Source organism: Equus caballus, chromosome 5 (genome assembly GCF_041296265.1).
Source record: "Equus caballus isolate H_3958 breed thoroughbred chromosome 5, TB-T2T, whole genome shotgun sequence".
In the NCBI taxonomy this organism is placed as follows: domain Eukaryota; kingdom Metazoa; phylum Chordata; class Mammalia; order Perissodactyla; family Equidae; genus Equus; species Equus caballus.
Genome location: NC_091688.1, coordinates 12,154,288 through 12,169,116, shown reverse-complemented (window position 1 = coordinate 12,169,116; position 14,829 = coordinate 12,154,288). Strand labels below are relative to the sequence as shown.

The window sequence follows — 14,829 nt, the reverse complement described above, 5'->3', positions numbered from 1 at the left end:
CAACTATTTCAGTCGTTGTACTGGAATGGTGTTTATTCACTCAGTGACTCTTCTTACAGTCCTAAAAGTAACAGGCAGTTTTTGGTATCACAGAATTTCGGTATTTTAGTATTTAGAATTTCAGTATTTCACAGAAAAAGAAAGAGAGGCTTGGAAATGTTAAATATCTGGTCAGTTTCGCACAGCTGGCAAGGAACTCGAATTCAGAATTTGGACTCGAGTGGAGATCTGTCTGACTGCAGAGCCCACCCCAAAAATCTGAGCCGTGGTGAGACCTTTCTGGGGTGACCTGTGTGAATGACTGGAGGCCCGGTGGTGGCCTGCAAGGGACCCTGCTCTCAGCGGCTCTGTTCTGCAGTCCTGCTTTCAGTGTCCACAGCAGCTGCCAGAGGTAAAGAGAGGGAGAGGAAAGCAATCTGAGTCCTCCCAGCCATCTGACCGCCCCCCAACCCCAAAGGAAATGTTGCAGCCATGGCAATGTGTGTGAGTTTGTGAGTGTGTGTGAGTTCGTGAGTATGTGAGCATGTGTGGAGCATGTGCATGGGCACATGTATGTATGTATGGGGGGGTGGCAGTTGTTCCTGTGGATAAATGTCTGAAAATATCAATTCTGTATAATACTGTTTTAATGGAAATGTTGATCCACTAAAATCAAAATGACTGACAATTTAAAAAGAACAAACGTGTATCTTATATAATTGTAATGAGATTTGGGATAATCTTAATTCGTCAATAAAAGGGACAGGAAGGAACTCAATATACTTCCCCTCTCATTATTATTCAGAAATTTAAAAAGTGGGTTCCAGCAAATTCTTAGGCTAGATTGTAATTTCCATTTGGAGGCAATTGTATCTTATAGAACACCAAGCTCATTCATAAAGATTCACTCATGGCGTGAGTGGGCACAGGTCAGGTCAGTGATTCTCAACTTCTTGTGTGTTTAGAGTCATCCATCTAACTTTTTAAAAATACTGATGCTTGGGGGCCAGCCCCACGGCTAAGTGTTTACAGTTCTGAACGCTCCACTTTGGCAGCCCTGGTTCCCAGCTTCGGATCCTGGGCATGGGCCTACACCACTCATTGGCGGTCATGCTGTGGCAACAACCAACATACAAAATAGAGGAGGATTGGCATGGATGTTAGCTCAGGGCATATCTTCCTCAGGAAAAAAAAAATACTGATGCTTGACCTCATCTTAGATATGTGGAATGAGAGCAACTGAGAACTGCTGTGCTCGTATATGGGGTGAATCTGATGTACCCCAAAGCTTGAGAGCCATTTTGCTAAATGTCACTTATGAAAGACACAAGGATAAAGGAGATTCAGTGGCTATGTCAGTGAGAGAACATTTAAAGAGAAAGACAGATACACAGGTGACTTTAATACCACAGGGAGTATGCTAGCATTACTCCGTGAAAACACAGGCAAGACATCAGATAATTCTTGTGCACTACGGATACAATCTACCCTGCCCATCACCCTACACCTGCCCCACCCACCACTCTGCACCTAGAGGCCAGTCATGGGCAAGCCAGGCCAATATCCAGGTGACATACCTGCCTCTAGACCCAATGCTGTCTTTGTGTATTTTCTCCAGCAGCTCTATGTCCATGATTGTGAGAGGAGGAAGGCAAGCTGTGAAAAAAGTAAGGACTGTGTGCTCCATGATAGCACTCACCTCTGTCCCTTACTAGCTGTGTGACCTTGGACAACTTACTTAACCTTGCTGAAACTTTGTTTACCTTTGCAACCTGAGGATAATAACCATATAGCTGCATAGTGATACAGGTGGTGTGAAATGATGCATGGATGGCCCTGAACTTGGTGCTTGCCTGCCACGTGGTAAATGTTCATTCAATAAATGGCAACTACTGTTATCAGCTTTTTCTGACTGTTCAAGATTTCTTCCTTCTGCCTTTATACAATCCTTGATCCCAGAATATACAGGGAAACTGCAGGTTTCTGGGCCAACTTTCCCCATCTGAGCACAGATGGACTCTGACTCTGCCTTCTTTGATGCCCCCTGGGTTTACAGAAGCAGATGTCCGTCCTTTCTCCCCATAAGGCATGCGGTAGGGATCAAGGTACTAATGTCTCCTGCATAACCGGGGTCTGTACCCATATCCCCTCACTTCGCTTATTCCCTGACATACTTTGTGTTGACAAAAAGGTTAAGTGTGGGTTCCATATTTGTGTATGTATATGTGTGTGTTAGTCAGCATTCTACAGAGAAACAGAAACAATAGGCTGTAGAACATATAGAAAGATTTATTATAAGGAACTGGCTCACGCAGTTATGGAGGCTACAAGTCCCAAGATCCAGAGTCAGCAAGCTGGAGACCTGGGAGAGCCGATGGCATAGTCCTGCTCTGAGTCCAAAGGCCTGAGACCAGGAGAATCGAGAATGTAGTTCCAGTTTGAAGGCCAGAAGATTCAAGACCTGAGAAAAGTCAATGTTTCAGTTCAAGTCTAAAGGCAGAAGAACTGATGTCTCAGTTCAAAGGCCACCAGGCAGAAAGAAGTCTCTCTTATCGGGGAGAGGGTCGGCCTTCTTGCTGTATTCGGGCCTTCGACTGATCAGATGAGGCCCACTCATATCAGGGAAGGCCACCTGCGTTACTCAGTCTACTCACTCACATGTTAATCTCATCCGAAATACCCTCATGGAGACACCCAGAATAATGTTTGAGCAAATATCTGGGCACCCCATGGTCCAATCAAGTTGACACATAAATTTAAGCAACAGGATTGCGTGTATTTGTCTTTATTGCCACTTTTTTGGTCAAAGTTGTATCTCTGAATTCCAAAATGGGGGGGGAGGGGGAGTCACAACATTTTGTTCATTATCATCATTTTCAAAATCATTTTATATACTTCTAAAATTTTTTCAGGAAAAGGCCCTTTTCAACATTTAGAAGCAGCCTTCTTAATAATGTGTGAATAATAACAGCCAACATGTATTCAGAACTCACTGCATCCAAGTTTACCGTAAGCTGCTTGCCCATGTCAGATCATTTAGTCCTGTGCAGTTGGTGGGCTATCATTATCCCATCTTACAGATGAGAAACCTGAGCCACAGAGAGGCAGAGGTTGTCAGTTTTCACGGTTCTATCTGTAAATGAGATCATTTATGGTAAAGACACACATGCACATACATCAAATATAGAATGAAAACCACAAAAAAGTTGTTTAAGAAATGAATAATCAAAGATTATCTAAGATCTGAACTTCGTTGACATGCTCTTTGTCCGACAATGGAAGTTCGTGTGGACTATGTTATACCTCATGATTTCCATTCTACATACAAAGAAACTGAGGCTCTAGGATGCTCTTATTTGCTTGAGGTCCTAGTAGCAGAAGGGAGTTTGGACTTGTGACTTTCACCTGGGGATCCTTTCCCTATATCCCAGTGCCTATCGGTGCCAGAGGGTGAGTTGGGATGGCAGCATTCTAGACAAGAACACAAACTGTTCCTGCCTAATTACTGGAAGGAGGGCCAAGTAATTGGCACAGGGGAAGGCAGGTGGGCGGATGTGGTGGTAAAAGCTTTTAATCAGATTGCCTCTGTTTTCTCAATTAATAGGAAGCAGATCATTAGCTGAGGGTGAGGATTGGGGAGGAGGTGTCGGAGGTTTGAGGAGAAAGAAGACGGTATGAAATAATGATCTAGAGGATGGGAGAGTGAACAGCCAAGGAAAACGTAGTTTGATCACTAGGCAGTATTCAGAGCCCACTCGAGGTCAGTGGTGTGGGATTTTAAATGAGACCCATCAGTGTGGTTGCCAGTTGCTTTCATTAGTGCAAACACAGAAATGAAGCCACAGGGTTGTTGAGTTTAACCCGTGTTGGAGTGTTTCAGACAAACATGATGAGGCGATGAGGGGTGAGAGAGCTAAGGTTATGTGAAAGGATGTGATTATATTAATGGATCACAGAATTTAATCTGAGTAAAGAGGGGAGATAGTACGTGAGGTGAATGAGGGTCAGTAAAACGGTGGTTGGATGAATGGATATTAAGTCTCAGGAGGGTGGAAAATCGTTATGGCCTTAGGAGGAGTGAGCTGGGAAGATAGGAGGTCGTGGTCAAATACTGGGTTCTTCAAATTGTGACCAAGAGGGGTTGCAGATATTGGTAATGTAGGCTATGACCATGGTTGTGAGGGTGGAGGACAGGATCATTTGAGGAGAAAAGTCAAGGCGCCGAGTGGCTGAGGGTTGAAAGGATCATCTTAGTCGCTATTGAAGTCACCAAAAATGATGGAGAAGTGTTGGAGAGGACAGTGATCCAGGCTCTGAAATGTGGAGGGAACATGGGGGTGGGGTGGTGTTGGCATGACTGGAACAAGGAGAGGAAGTGGCCAGAGCAGTCTGAAGGCAGGAATTAATGATCTTAAGCAAGGGCACAGATTTAGTAAGTGGTAAAGCCAGGTTTTAAACCTACTCAGTCTGGCGCTAGAGCCACACTCCTAGCTACTTTTCTGGTTACTAACAGATATATATGTTATTTTTCTGCATGAAAAATTCTAAATGAGGTGTCCAGCCTGGTGATGTAGTGGTTAAGTTCATGCACTCCACTTTGGCGGCCCAGGATTCCCAGGTTCAAATCCCAGGCAGGGACCTAGCACTGCTCATCAAGCCATGCTGTGGTGGCATCCCAAATAAAAAAAGAGGAGAATTGGCATGGATGTTAGCTCAGTGACAGTCTTCCTCACAAACACACACACAATTCTAAATGAATTTGTTTGCCTATTAATAGACAGAGTGACTAAAATCGCATCAGTATTTAATTTTTCTTTACATGAGATTCACACGTTTAAAGATAACATGAGTTTGTAAAATATACCATGTTCCTTATGATTGATTTTTTAAAATGTAATGTTAAAGATGCCTTTTCTATTCTCCAGATGGGAATGTTAATTCTAATGAACAATAACTAGTATTTGGTGAGTTTGTTCTGTGTGGCAGGCACTGTGCTGAGTACATACATGCTCACCTAACAACACTAGGTACTATTCTATCCACATTTTACAGATGAAGATACTGGGGCTGAGAGAAATTAAGTGACTTACCTGCAGTTGCATAGTGCAATGGACCACCCAACGCAGGTCTCAAACCCAATCTGCCCGACCCTCAACCTTATGTGCAGTGCAGTCTAGTTCTTTGTTCAATTCATGCTGTGTGATGGTACAAGGCTAGACCGTGAGGATACAGCAATACTGATGACAGGGTTCTTTACATCTGATGAGTGGAAAACATTAACTGAATACTTAATATATTAATTACAGTTATCGGTTCTATAAAAGAAAATGCGAGTGCTTGAGTAACCAGGGGCCATAACCTAGTCTTGGAGCACCAGGGGAAGCCTATTTTGAGAAGTCATTTTTAAGCCAGACTTAAAGAATAGTAAGTTATCTAAGTAAATGAGAGGAGGAGAAATTCCAGGTAGAGAAACAGCATCTGCAAAGACCCCAAGGCCCTAAAGCATCCTGTAGAAACCTGGGCATCATTATCCTCGTTATTGATCTTCTGATAAAGCCACAGGTTTAGCAGATAATCTAGGCATCAGGCATTCCAGTACTTCTTCCTCCCAGAGCTGGTACGGGTTGTGAAGATGGGGGCCCATAATAATCTCCCTATCTTATCATTAAGGTAAATTGAGGCATAGAATATTTCAGCCAACTGCATAGCTGGAAAAGTCATTTATACCACTTTTCTCCTTACTTTTTCTCCTATATATCTTGCAAACTACCTTTTCCAGAACTGTTTTTTTAATGAACCTCTATTCTCTCCTTGTTTCACTGCTCCTTCCTTGCAATGCATTTACCTGGATAAGAAAAAGAACATTTTCTCAACAGCTCTCCCATTACACATGGATATGATATCCTATACCAAGACCCCAAAGTGTTGTGAATAGCTGGGCAGAAACTTTGGAAACCATACTTCCACCCTCATAGCCTAATGGGGGCCAGAGGCAAGCTTAAAATGATGTGCTTTCATTTAACCGTGAGCAAATTATTATCCTTTGGAAAATGCTCTCTTTGGTGATAGGTGGAGGAATATATACGTTCAAAAGAAGCTCCTAAGTTTCTAAAAGCTCATCATGAAATGCCTCATTCATCATTGCCTCCAGCTGGAACATTCCCTCTTCACTGAACTGTGTATGCACAGCCACCATATACATACACATGTATATACATACATACATATAAACATGCGTAGACACCTGTGTTCTCTCTTGCTCTCTCTATACCTGCACCTATTTTTTATCTGTCTGTCTGTCTATCTATCTATATCTATTTCCCTGCCCCCCAACCCGTAATGAGTCTTCATCTCTCCACAAGGAAACCCATCACTGGGCACACTCACCAGAAGCTTCCAAGCTCCATCTCCAGGTGCCATAGTTAGGTGGAAAACTGGGTCTAGCGCTTAATCAAAAACATCCTTTAAAGGGTTCTTGTCCAGGCAGAAATGGTCCCTTTCTGCACTGGGAAGGCCAGTATGAATGGGTCATCCAGTCGGGCTGGCCATGCAGAGTTCTTACTCACTCAGTTGGGTCTAGGTTACATAGTGAAAGAAGTGCCTTGCAACGAGTCAGGTCAAGGCCACAGGCAATTTATGGCCTAGCCCAAGGCTAAAACTAAAGAAAAAAACCCTGTGACAACTGATGTGTCTTGGGGAAGAGGAACAGGAGTTGAAGAGAGAAGCTGAAAGCTTGAAAATTGCCAGTGCTTAGGGAAGACTGCATAAACCGTGGTATTATGTGAGACAGGGAGAGAAAAAAGGCAAATAAACGATTACTAATTGTTCTCCGTATACACAATTTGCATGTGTGTCCTGCTGGCTGCTGTGTTTCCATTACAATGGGGCTCCTCTGTGGCATGGATTATGTTCCTGCTTGAGGCAGTGGATCCCAGATGGTTCCTGTGCTAGACGGTGATGCCCCTGAATGTAGGCCATCTGTAGCTCCCACAAGGGAGGACAAGCTTTAGGGTCTTGATTTGTCAGAATGAAGATATTAACAAACAAACAAACTGACTTTATTCTGACTTCTAATTCTGCTAATTTCCCTAAACTAAGAAGATGTGACTGGGTTGCCTAATGCAGTTCAGAGAATATTGGAGGCCACATATCTAAGTTGGAGTCAAGAGACTAGGGTTCCTTCCAATTGCAGGGTTCCACCTCCTGCCCCCATCTAACCTGACACTATCTCTGAGCTCCTCGATGGGCGCTCTTTCCACAAAACTAATATTGGCACCATCTGCTCAGTAATCCACCCACTCCTGACGGAGGCACCACTCTTGCCACCATAAGCAGACAGAAGCTGAGGGGGAAACTACTACTTTGTTTGATGTTCCCCTCCTCCCAGCTCTAGCCCTGAAAACCAAATGAGAGTTGTCCTCTGCTTAGATGCTTCTACTTCTCTGGCGCCAGAGAGTGGTCCAGGTTGCTCATCTCACCCAGGATATGTCAAGCTGTTCTTCCATGGATTATTTTTTCCTAATAAGAAGAGGGAATGTCTCCTTTGTGGTCTGAGCCTGTAAAGATGTGAGCTGGAGCTGCTGGAGGCCACGTCTCCACCACGTACTTCAGCCATTTTGAGAGAATCAAGTCTATAGAGTGAGAAACAGAGCAAAGAGAGGAGAGGAACAATTATAAAGGCCCATAGATCCTGTTTTCAGGAGTCGGGGAGGAAGAATATTCCTCTACTCTCTAGATTCTTCTGGCTGGTCTAAAAATTAAATTGACATGAGACAGAATAACAGGAAAAAATCAAACAAAATTTAATGACATGTATATACGGGAGAAACCCAGGAATACTGAGTAACTCACCAAAACGGCTGCAGCCACCACCTTAAATACCATCTTCAGCTAAAGACAAAGGAGGATGTTGGGCATAGTGGTTGGGGACTTCAAAGAGGAGGCAGGCAATTCACATGGAGATGGAAAAGCAAATGTTTGATAAACAAATGTTTGCCTTGCAAAAACAATGGCATGTGGGGAGGACTTTGATTAGATGGGCCTGGCTAGGTTCCTCCTTGTCTACCACACTTAAGTTCACATTATACTATAGTTATTTATGCTGATAGCTCCTTCCTGAAGCAGGCCTTCTATCTTAAATTCTTTTAGGCAGTTAGGGGGAAGCTCAAAGTTTCTTTCTGAGTCTTTTGGTCTTAAAAATAATTAAACCAAAGGGACACATTTTGGGGTGGCAAATTCTGATCCCCCACACAGGCTTCCCCTAGGCAACTTCCATCTGAGCCTGGACATATGACTCAGTGATGGGCCTCTTTTTGGTGAGGGCAGTTCAGTTTTCTTACTTGGCCTTACACCCCAGAGCGCCCGATACAGAGGCCTTTGCTCACTCAGTCTGTCTCAGGTCACTCAGCTCCAAAGTGTTTTTGATGCTTTTAGGTCCAGCTCTCCATCACTCACCCCTGATTTTTCCTGTATGGCCCTATAGCCTCTCTACTCACATGCACCAAGCTCGTCTGACTATTGCTCCAAGTGCTGCCAACACACAGCCTTCCCAGCACCCAGGACAAGTGAGCTAACACTGCCATTTAGCTTATCTCCTATAACTCCACTTCCCTTTCACTCATTCTCTGCTGTTTGTCTAGACATATATGTGCTTCTTCAGAAAGAATGGAGGTTCCTTTGAGGGCATGAATCTATTTATCCCAGGGGCTGGCCCCGTGGCCAAGTGGTTAAGTTCATGTGCTCCGCTGCAGGCGGCCCAGAGTTTCATTGGTTCAAATCCTGGGCGCGGACATGGCACCGCTCATTAAACCACGCTGAGGCAGTGTCCCACATGCCACAACTAGAAGGACCGACAACGAAGAATATACAACTATGTACTGGGGGGTTTGGGGGAGAAAAAGGAAAAAAATAAAATCTTTAAAAGAAAAAACAAAAGAATCTATTTATCCCAGCTCTGTTGCCTAGTATCACCATTCACACACAATAGGCCCTCCATAAATATTTGCTAAATAAATCAAATAAGAATTCCCATCTCTGTCAGATCTTCCCTGACTAGTGGGAAGAAGATAAGCAAATTCTGCTTTATTCCTTTGCTGGAGCAATTTGCAACTCTCAATTCTCTTGCTGTTTCACAATATGCTCTTCCCCTTTCTGTATTTAATGTCAATACGGTATGGTCACTGCCCTGTCAAGTGATCGCTGGGTGGGAGGTGGGGCTAGGTGTGGTGGTCTTCCCAAATCATCTTTGCCTCCTCCTCGGCCAATACACATACATGTACTATCTGAGTTTAAGCCTGGTGTTAATTTTGTATTTGCACCTTCAGGCAAGACATCTCTTCCTCAAATTTGAGATTCTCCTTATTGTAGTATTTAAATTTGATTCAGGTAACCAGTAAATTTAACTTATTTAACAATTGCTTATATGACACTCACTAAATACCAGACACTATTCTGAACACTTTAACTATGTTAACTAGTTCTTCCTTATAACAACCTTGCCAGGTAGATACAATTATTACGGTCAGCCTCATTTTACAGATGAGGAAGGGGAGACATAGCCTGATTAAAGACTTGCTCAAGGTCCCACAGCGATTGATAACTAAGCTGGAATTCTAAACAGGAAGGCTGGTTCCAGAACCCACACCCTACCACTGGGCCTTGCTGCTTCCCAATGTGATGGCAGGGAGTCTGGGCTGCACGTCTGTGCCCCTCTAATCTGAGTTGCCTCCCTTATTGTTCAGGCCTACAAGAACGGGAAGTCTCTTTGACCTGACCTACCCAACAACATGCTGACGCGTGCTTAATCAATGTTCCCAGGCTCACTGATTCATTACCTATGGCTCGAATGCAGGTTTATTTATGTTATTCCATGCAGTTAATTGTTCACGCTGTAATCAACGCTCGTCCTAAAATTTGGCTCCTCAAAATATATTCTCAAACAACCTAGGAACCATGCCAAGAATTAACTCTAATTACACATTGTACCAGTTTTGAGTACTAGAGATAACTCGAAGGCAGAATGTGTTATTTAAAATTATTAAACTGAGAGTAAATAAAATGTGATTTTCCCAAGAGACAAATAAAGTTGCACATCCCTCTTCTCTTTTTATTGCACTTTCTAGGTGTCTAAGATCAGATGGGACATTTTTCCCCATAATTTCTAAACTTTTTCTTGAATTAATACATATTTTTTAGCTGCCTATAAGCCACCACTTACTGTTCAGCAAAAAAGAATCAGATTCCAGCCCCACTGTGTGGGTTCACCTCCAATGAAGAGAACAAACCTGGAGACCACGTGGGGAGAGCTGTTCATTTGATGCAGGGGTCATTCATAGCACAGTGTTTGGGTACTTTGGGGATCCAATTCCAGTTGCCTCAGGGTATTTCTGAGTTGAATTCTAGGAATAAGTGGTTATAAATAATAAGCATAAAAAATGAACGCATTCATCCCAGCCACTCCCTTATGTAGTCCCAATGGCATCCCCTTGCAACTAGTTAGTTAATCACTTAGCTGGTTGGGTTAAGAGCCAAAACTCTATTTTATGACAAATGTTGTTAACCCCTTTTATAATGCTGAAATGAAATTCATAAATAATAACATCTCTATACACAAAATTTCAAAAATAAATATAATGCCTTATGAGTAATTAAAAGAGAAAAAATAAGAAAGTAATTTACAATGATATTATAACTATTTTAATGAAGAGATACTCTGCTATATTACAATAGGAGAAATATGAAGTTGACAGACTTTTGCAACTAATGTAGATTCACCATAATGTAATGTGGAAAGTAACATGTAATATACGATACATGTAGGACCAACATAGACTGATACAGACGGGCTATATTGACGATTCAAAGGCCATGGACAGCATTGCAGACAATGATATGATCTTCCAAAATTATAAACAAATCTTGGTAAAATTTTTAAGTAATAATGTATAGTCTTCCCTTAATTTACATGGTAGTTAGGCAGTTAGAAAATTCATCATATATTAAAATACTGAAAGCTGCTTGGTGCTTATGTGTAAATGGAGTTAGCATCTAGTCTCAGATAACTGTACAGAGGTTTTCACCTACATAAATGTGCAATAAGACATTCAAAATTTTGCAGGATGTGGGGCAATTTTTTGTAGTGCAGAGCTGTCCTGAGCACTACACTATTCTAGTCTTTCTTCCTCTACCTTCTAAACGCTGGTAAAATCCTCCAATATTGTGTCATTCAAGAGCAACTGTCATTCATTTCCCCAAATGCTCTCCATTGGGTGATACCACTCTCATTGACAACCATTGGGTTAATTCTTGGTATTAGGTTTAGTCCCAAGTACTTATGTCGATTCATTCTCCTGTCTCTTTGTAGTCCTTGAAAACCAAAGGCATGTCTACAGTAAAGTCCTCAAAACTTGAGTTATTGCATTGCTATAATTGGGTTATACATGGAGACTATACGTTCCATGAGAACAAGGGCTCAATTCGTCAAGCATGCACAATATCTAGTACCCAACAGAAGTCCAGAATTTACTAAATCTTGCTTGAATAGGTAAATAATTTAAGAGTTGGACATCTGGGTTAGTGAAAAGATACCTACTATTTAAAGGAAATAGCTTTGTTACTTCAAGTGTATGGGACAACAGCTAGATGCTCGCTAGAGAGACTTGTAATTAAAGATCCTTTAAAAATACCATTTCAGTTGTTTCTGTTTGAAATAGTGACATTAAAATGTTTGAAACCATCTAGAACCTGTCAAAGACCCAGAATATTCATGTCATTTTGAGTAGGGAACGGGAACATGCTAAGGTCCCTGTATGAGCTGTGGCCTTGGACTAAAAGTTAGGCTTAATCTTCACAGTTGTCTGTGAGGCAGCCATTAGTAACCCTATTTTTACAAGTGATAAAATTAAGCCCAACAAGACCAATAATCTGCCCAAAGTCAGATGGGGTTTAACAGAAGACCAGGGTTTGAACTCAGAGCTGTCTGATTCCAGAGGCCTCATCTTTCCCAAGAAATCATGCTGCCCCTCTTTCTTAAGTGAGGCAAAGCTAAGTTTATGTTAAATTTACATCTTAAGGACCATGAATTATGGCTGTGCGAGGTCTACATTAATATAATTTTACTCTATATGTAGTTCCAACTGTCATGTCTATTAGATTCCACTTTCCTCGTGGGGCAGTGGCTTTTCCATTGATCCTGTTGTTGGTTGGGTTCCAGCATTCAAGGTCTTGTGTGAGTCCACGTTAGTAGGATTTTTGAGGACAAGGACGAGGTCCTCTTTGTCTTTGGGTCTCCAGAACCTAGCATAGTGCCTGGCACGAAGTGGATGTTCAGAGAGTGTTTGTTGAGTTGACTTTAATTGAATGATGTTTCTCCTTTTAGGCCTTGGCCTTACACAATATTTCAGCGAGGCTTTGACCTGGTTTTGGGAGAACAGCCTTCTGATAAAATATTCAGGTAAGTGGTTGTCTAGGAGCTTGCTTGTGTACATCTGCAAGCACCATGTCCCACATCTCATGGAACTTTCTTTCCTAGTGGTAAAGTATAAAACAGGAAATACGTTCAGTCGTTCTGCCCTCCCAGTAACAAAAGTGCCTGTCCCGCAGTCATGCCCAGTGACAGCATGGAGGACTTTGAGGTCAGACAGATTCTGTTTGGGTCCTGGCTTCCTTCTTTGCCTGTTCTGTGAACCCCAGTAATTTACTTCACCTCTGGGAGCCCCCAGTTTCCACACTTGTTAAATGGGCTACGTTACATGCCTGGCTCTATTGTTGTGAGGAATATATGAGATAATGCAAGGAAAACCCCTGGCATAGAAACTGGCACAGAGCAGGCAATTACTGTCAGTTTCTGCCTCTCCATTTTGCACCTAATTCGCACCTTCCTCATAAAGTCTTAAGTTGTTCAAAATGCATCTCTCCCGCCCATGCCTTCCCCTTTTCTCACCTCTACTTCATGATTATTTTCTTTTATCTACCACCCTCCTTATCAAATTGGATGTTTCTAGTCCCTCCCAAATTTCTACCTACATACCTAGTAATAAGACATATCAGAAAAGTTAATAAGCAGGGGAAGAATTTGGGTGCCAGCCACGAACTATTTCGTTTTCAGAAAGTTTAATGTACACCAGGCCTTAGCTGGAACACAAGTTTATTTCCAAACTAAGATCTTATCATCCATTTATTTTTGTCAGTCTGACCTTCACCTAATGTGCATTTGCTGAGTACCTACTAAGTGCCAGAGATTGTGCTTGGCCTGGCAGTATGGAAATGAATGCATCTCCCTCCACTAGCAAGCCCTCTGGGAGAGGAAGTAAACAGTCTTGCACAGCTGTCTGATGTCAAAGGATGCATTAAGCTACTGCATGACATTACTGGAGGAATGGTGAGCAGTGTGGGGCAAATGGAAAACTTGCTTCATTTTCACTGCACTCAAACAGTGTGCTGAGTCTCACGTATTCACTGCTGCCTTTCCAGACTCCTTCCCCAGACCCTCCACATCAGCCAGTCCTGGCCTGGGTGTCAGTTTTGCTCCTGCATTTGCCTTCTAGAGCTGGCTCCTCTGCCCCAGCTTCTCCTGCTCCTCCCTGTTGGCTCTGGATGGATGGGACTTGGCCACTGCGGTGTTTTCTCTCCTAAGGCATGCCCCTAGCTAGACTGCAGATTTCAGAACCACTTCCTCACAGAGCCTTCCCTTCCCTTTCTCTCCCGAGTGTCTCTCTCGGGGCAGGCCGGGTCACATTAATGGCATTGGCCGCAGGCTGCCTTTGAGGATTTGTGCTACAAGAGATGTCAGCTATATTCCTTAGACTATGACTTGGGCATTTAAACTTTCCAACAAGGATTTATCATCTGGCTGACTTTCCCCCCACCTTTTTCTTGCTGCTGGTCTGCCAGGACCTATGATGGTGATAAAGATAAGGCAGATGGAGGGCCTGGTGGAGTCGGGCTGATTGAAACGGATAAGTTTTCCCTCCTCGAAAAGTCAGAAACTAACACTTTGAAAAACAAGGGCCTTACTGAAATTGCTATTAAAACAGAACCTTCACCAAAACTGTGTTTCCATCCCCACAAGCACTGTTTACTCTTCTCAAGTTTGTTAGCTGCCAACTGGATGTGATACCCAAACGCTACAGAGGGAATCAGTTGCATGGTTTGACCCATGCGGTCAACTACCTCAGGAGGCCATGGGTTAATCACTAAGTGATTAATCATTTTGGGCTCTAACATGACAATAACTAATCTTTCAGATAAAAGATATATGTGATGATCTCCTTATTTTAGGTATTAAGAACTCTAACGGAAACCACTCTGAGATCTGAGTAAACCAGTTGCCAATGGCCACTCTGGAAAATTCTATGGCCTGGTCAGTGACTGTAATTTCTTAAAGATGCTAATGACTATTTACTTGCTACTCTGCTCCCCTATGATTTAGTGTCCTGATGCATTCCAAGCCACTGCACGTTTGCCTGGGCTATGGAATAAAGTTTAAATTCTGACATTCAAATCTTTCTGCAATTGAGTGCCGATGTACTTCCTTTTAATAAGCTGCTCTTCTCTAGAACTTTGTATTCTTAGTCAAATCGATCTTCTAACTGATCCACTGCCCCAACAACCTGAACATTTCCCACTCTGCACATTTGCTCATACTCTTTCCTACAGCAAGAATGCTTATTCTCCTCCTAACATAACACCACCCGTTGTCGTGGTCTAGACCAAGTCTCAGCTAAACCCAACATCTATCGAGCATCTACCATCGCAAGGCGCTGTTCTAGATGATGTAGATGTGACCAAACAAATATGACCATGATAGTCCCTGACTTCAAGGAATTTACAGTCTCATCCAAAAATTGTTCT

The 14,829-nt window shown here is 42.7% G+C and overlaps 1 protein-coding gene across 6 annotated transcripts in view; it reads left to right on the top strand.

The window, feature by feature from the left end:
• The window catches only part of ASTN1 (astrotactin 1), a 291,298-nt gene that overhangs the window by 178,333 nt on the left and 98,136 nt on the right, over window positions 1–14,829 (top strand). For all 6 annotated transcript variants that reach the window (XM_001498262.7, XM_070267742.1, XM_070267740.1 and 3 more), the window contains exon 9: window positions 12,356–12,430. In XM_001498262.7, coding sequence (XP_001498312.3) covers window positions 12,356–12,430 — 75 coding nt within the window. The remainder of the gene's footprint in view (window positions 1–12,355; window positions 12,431–14,829) is intronic.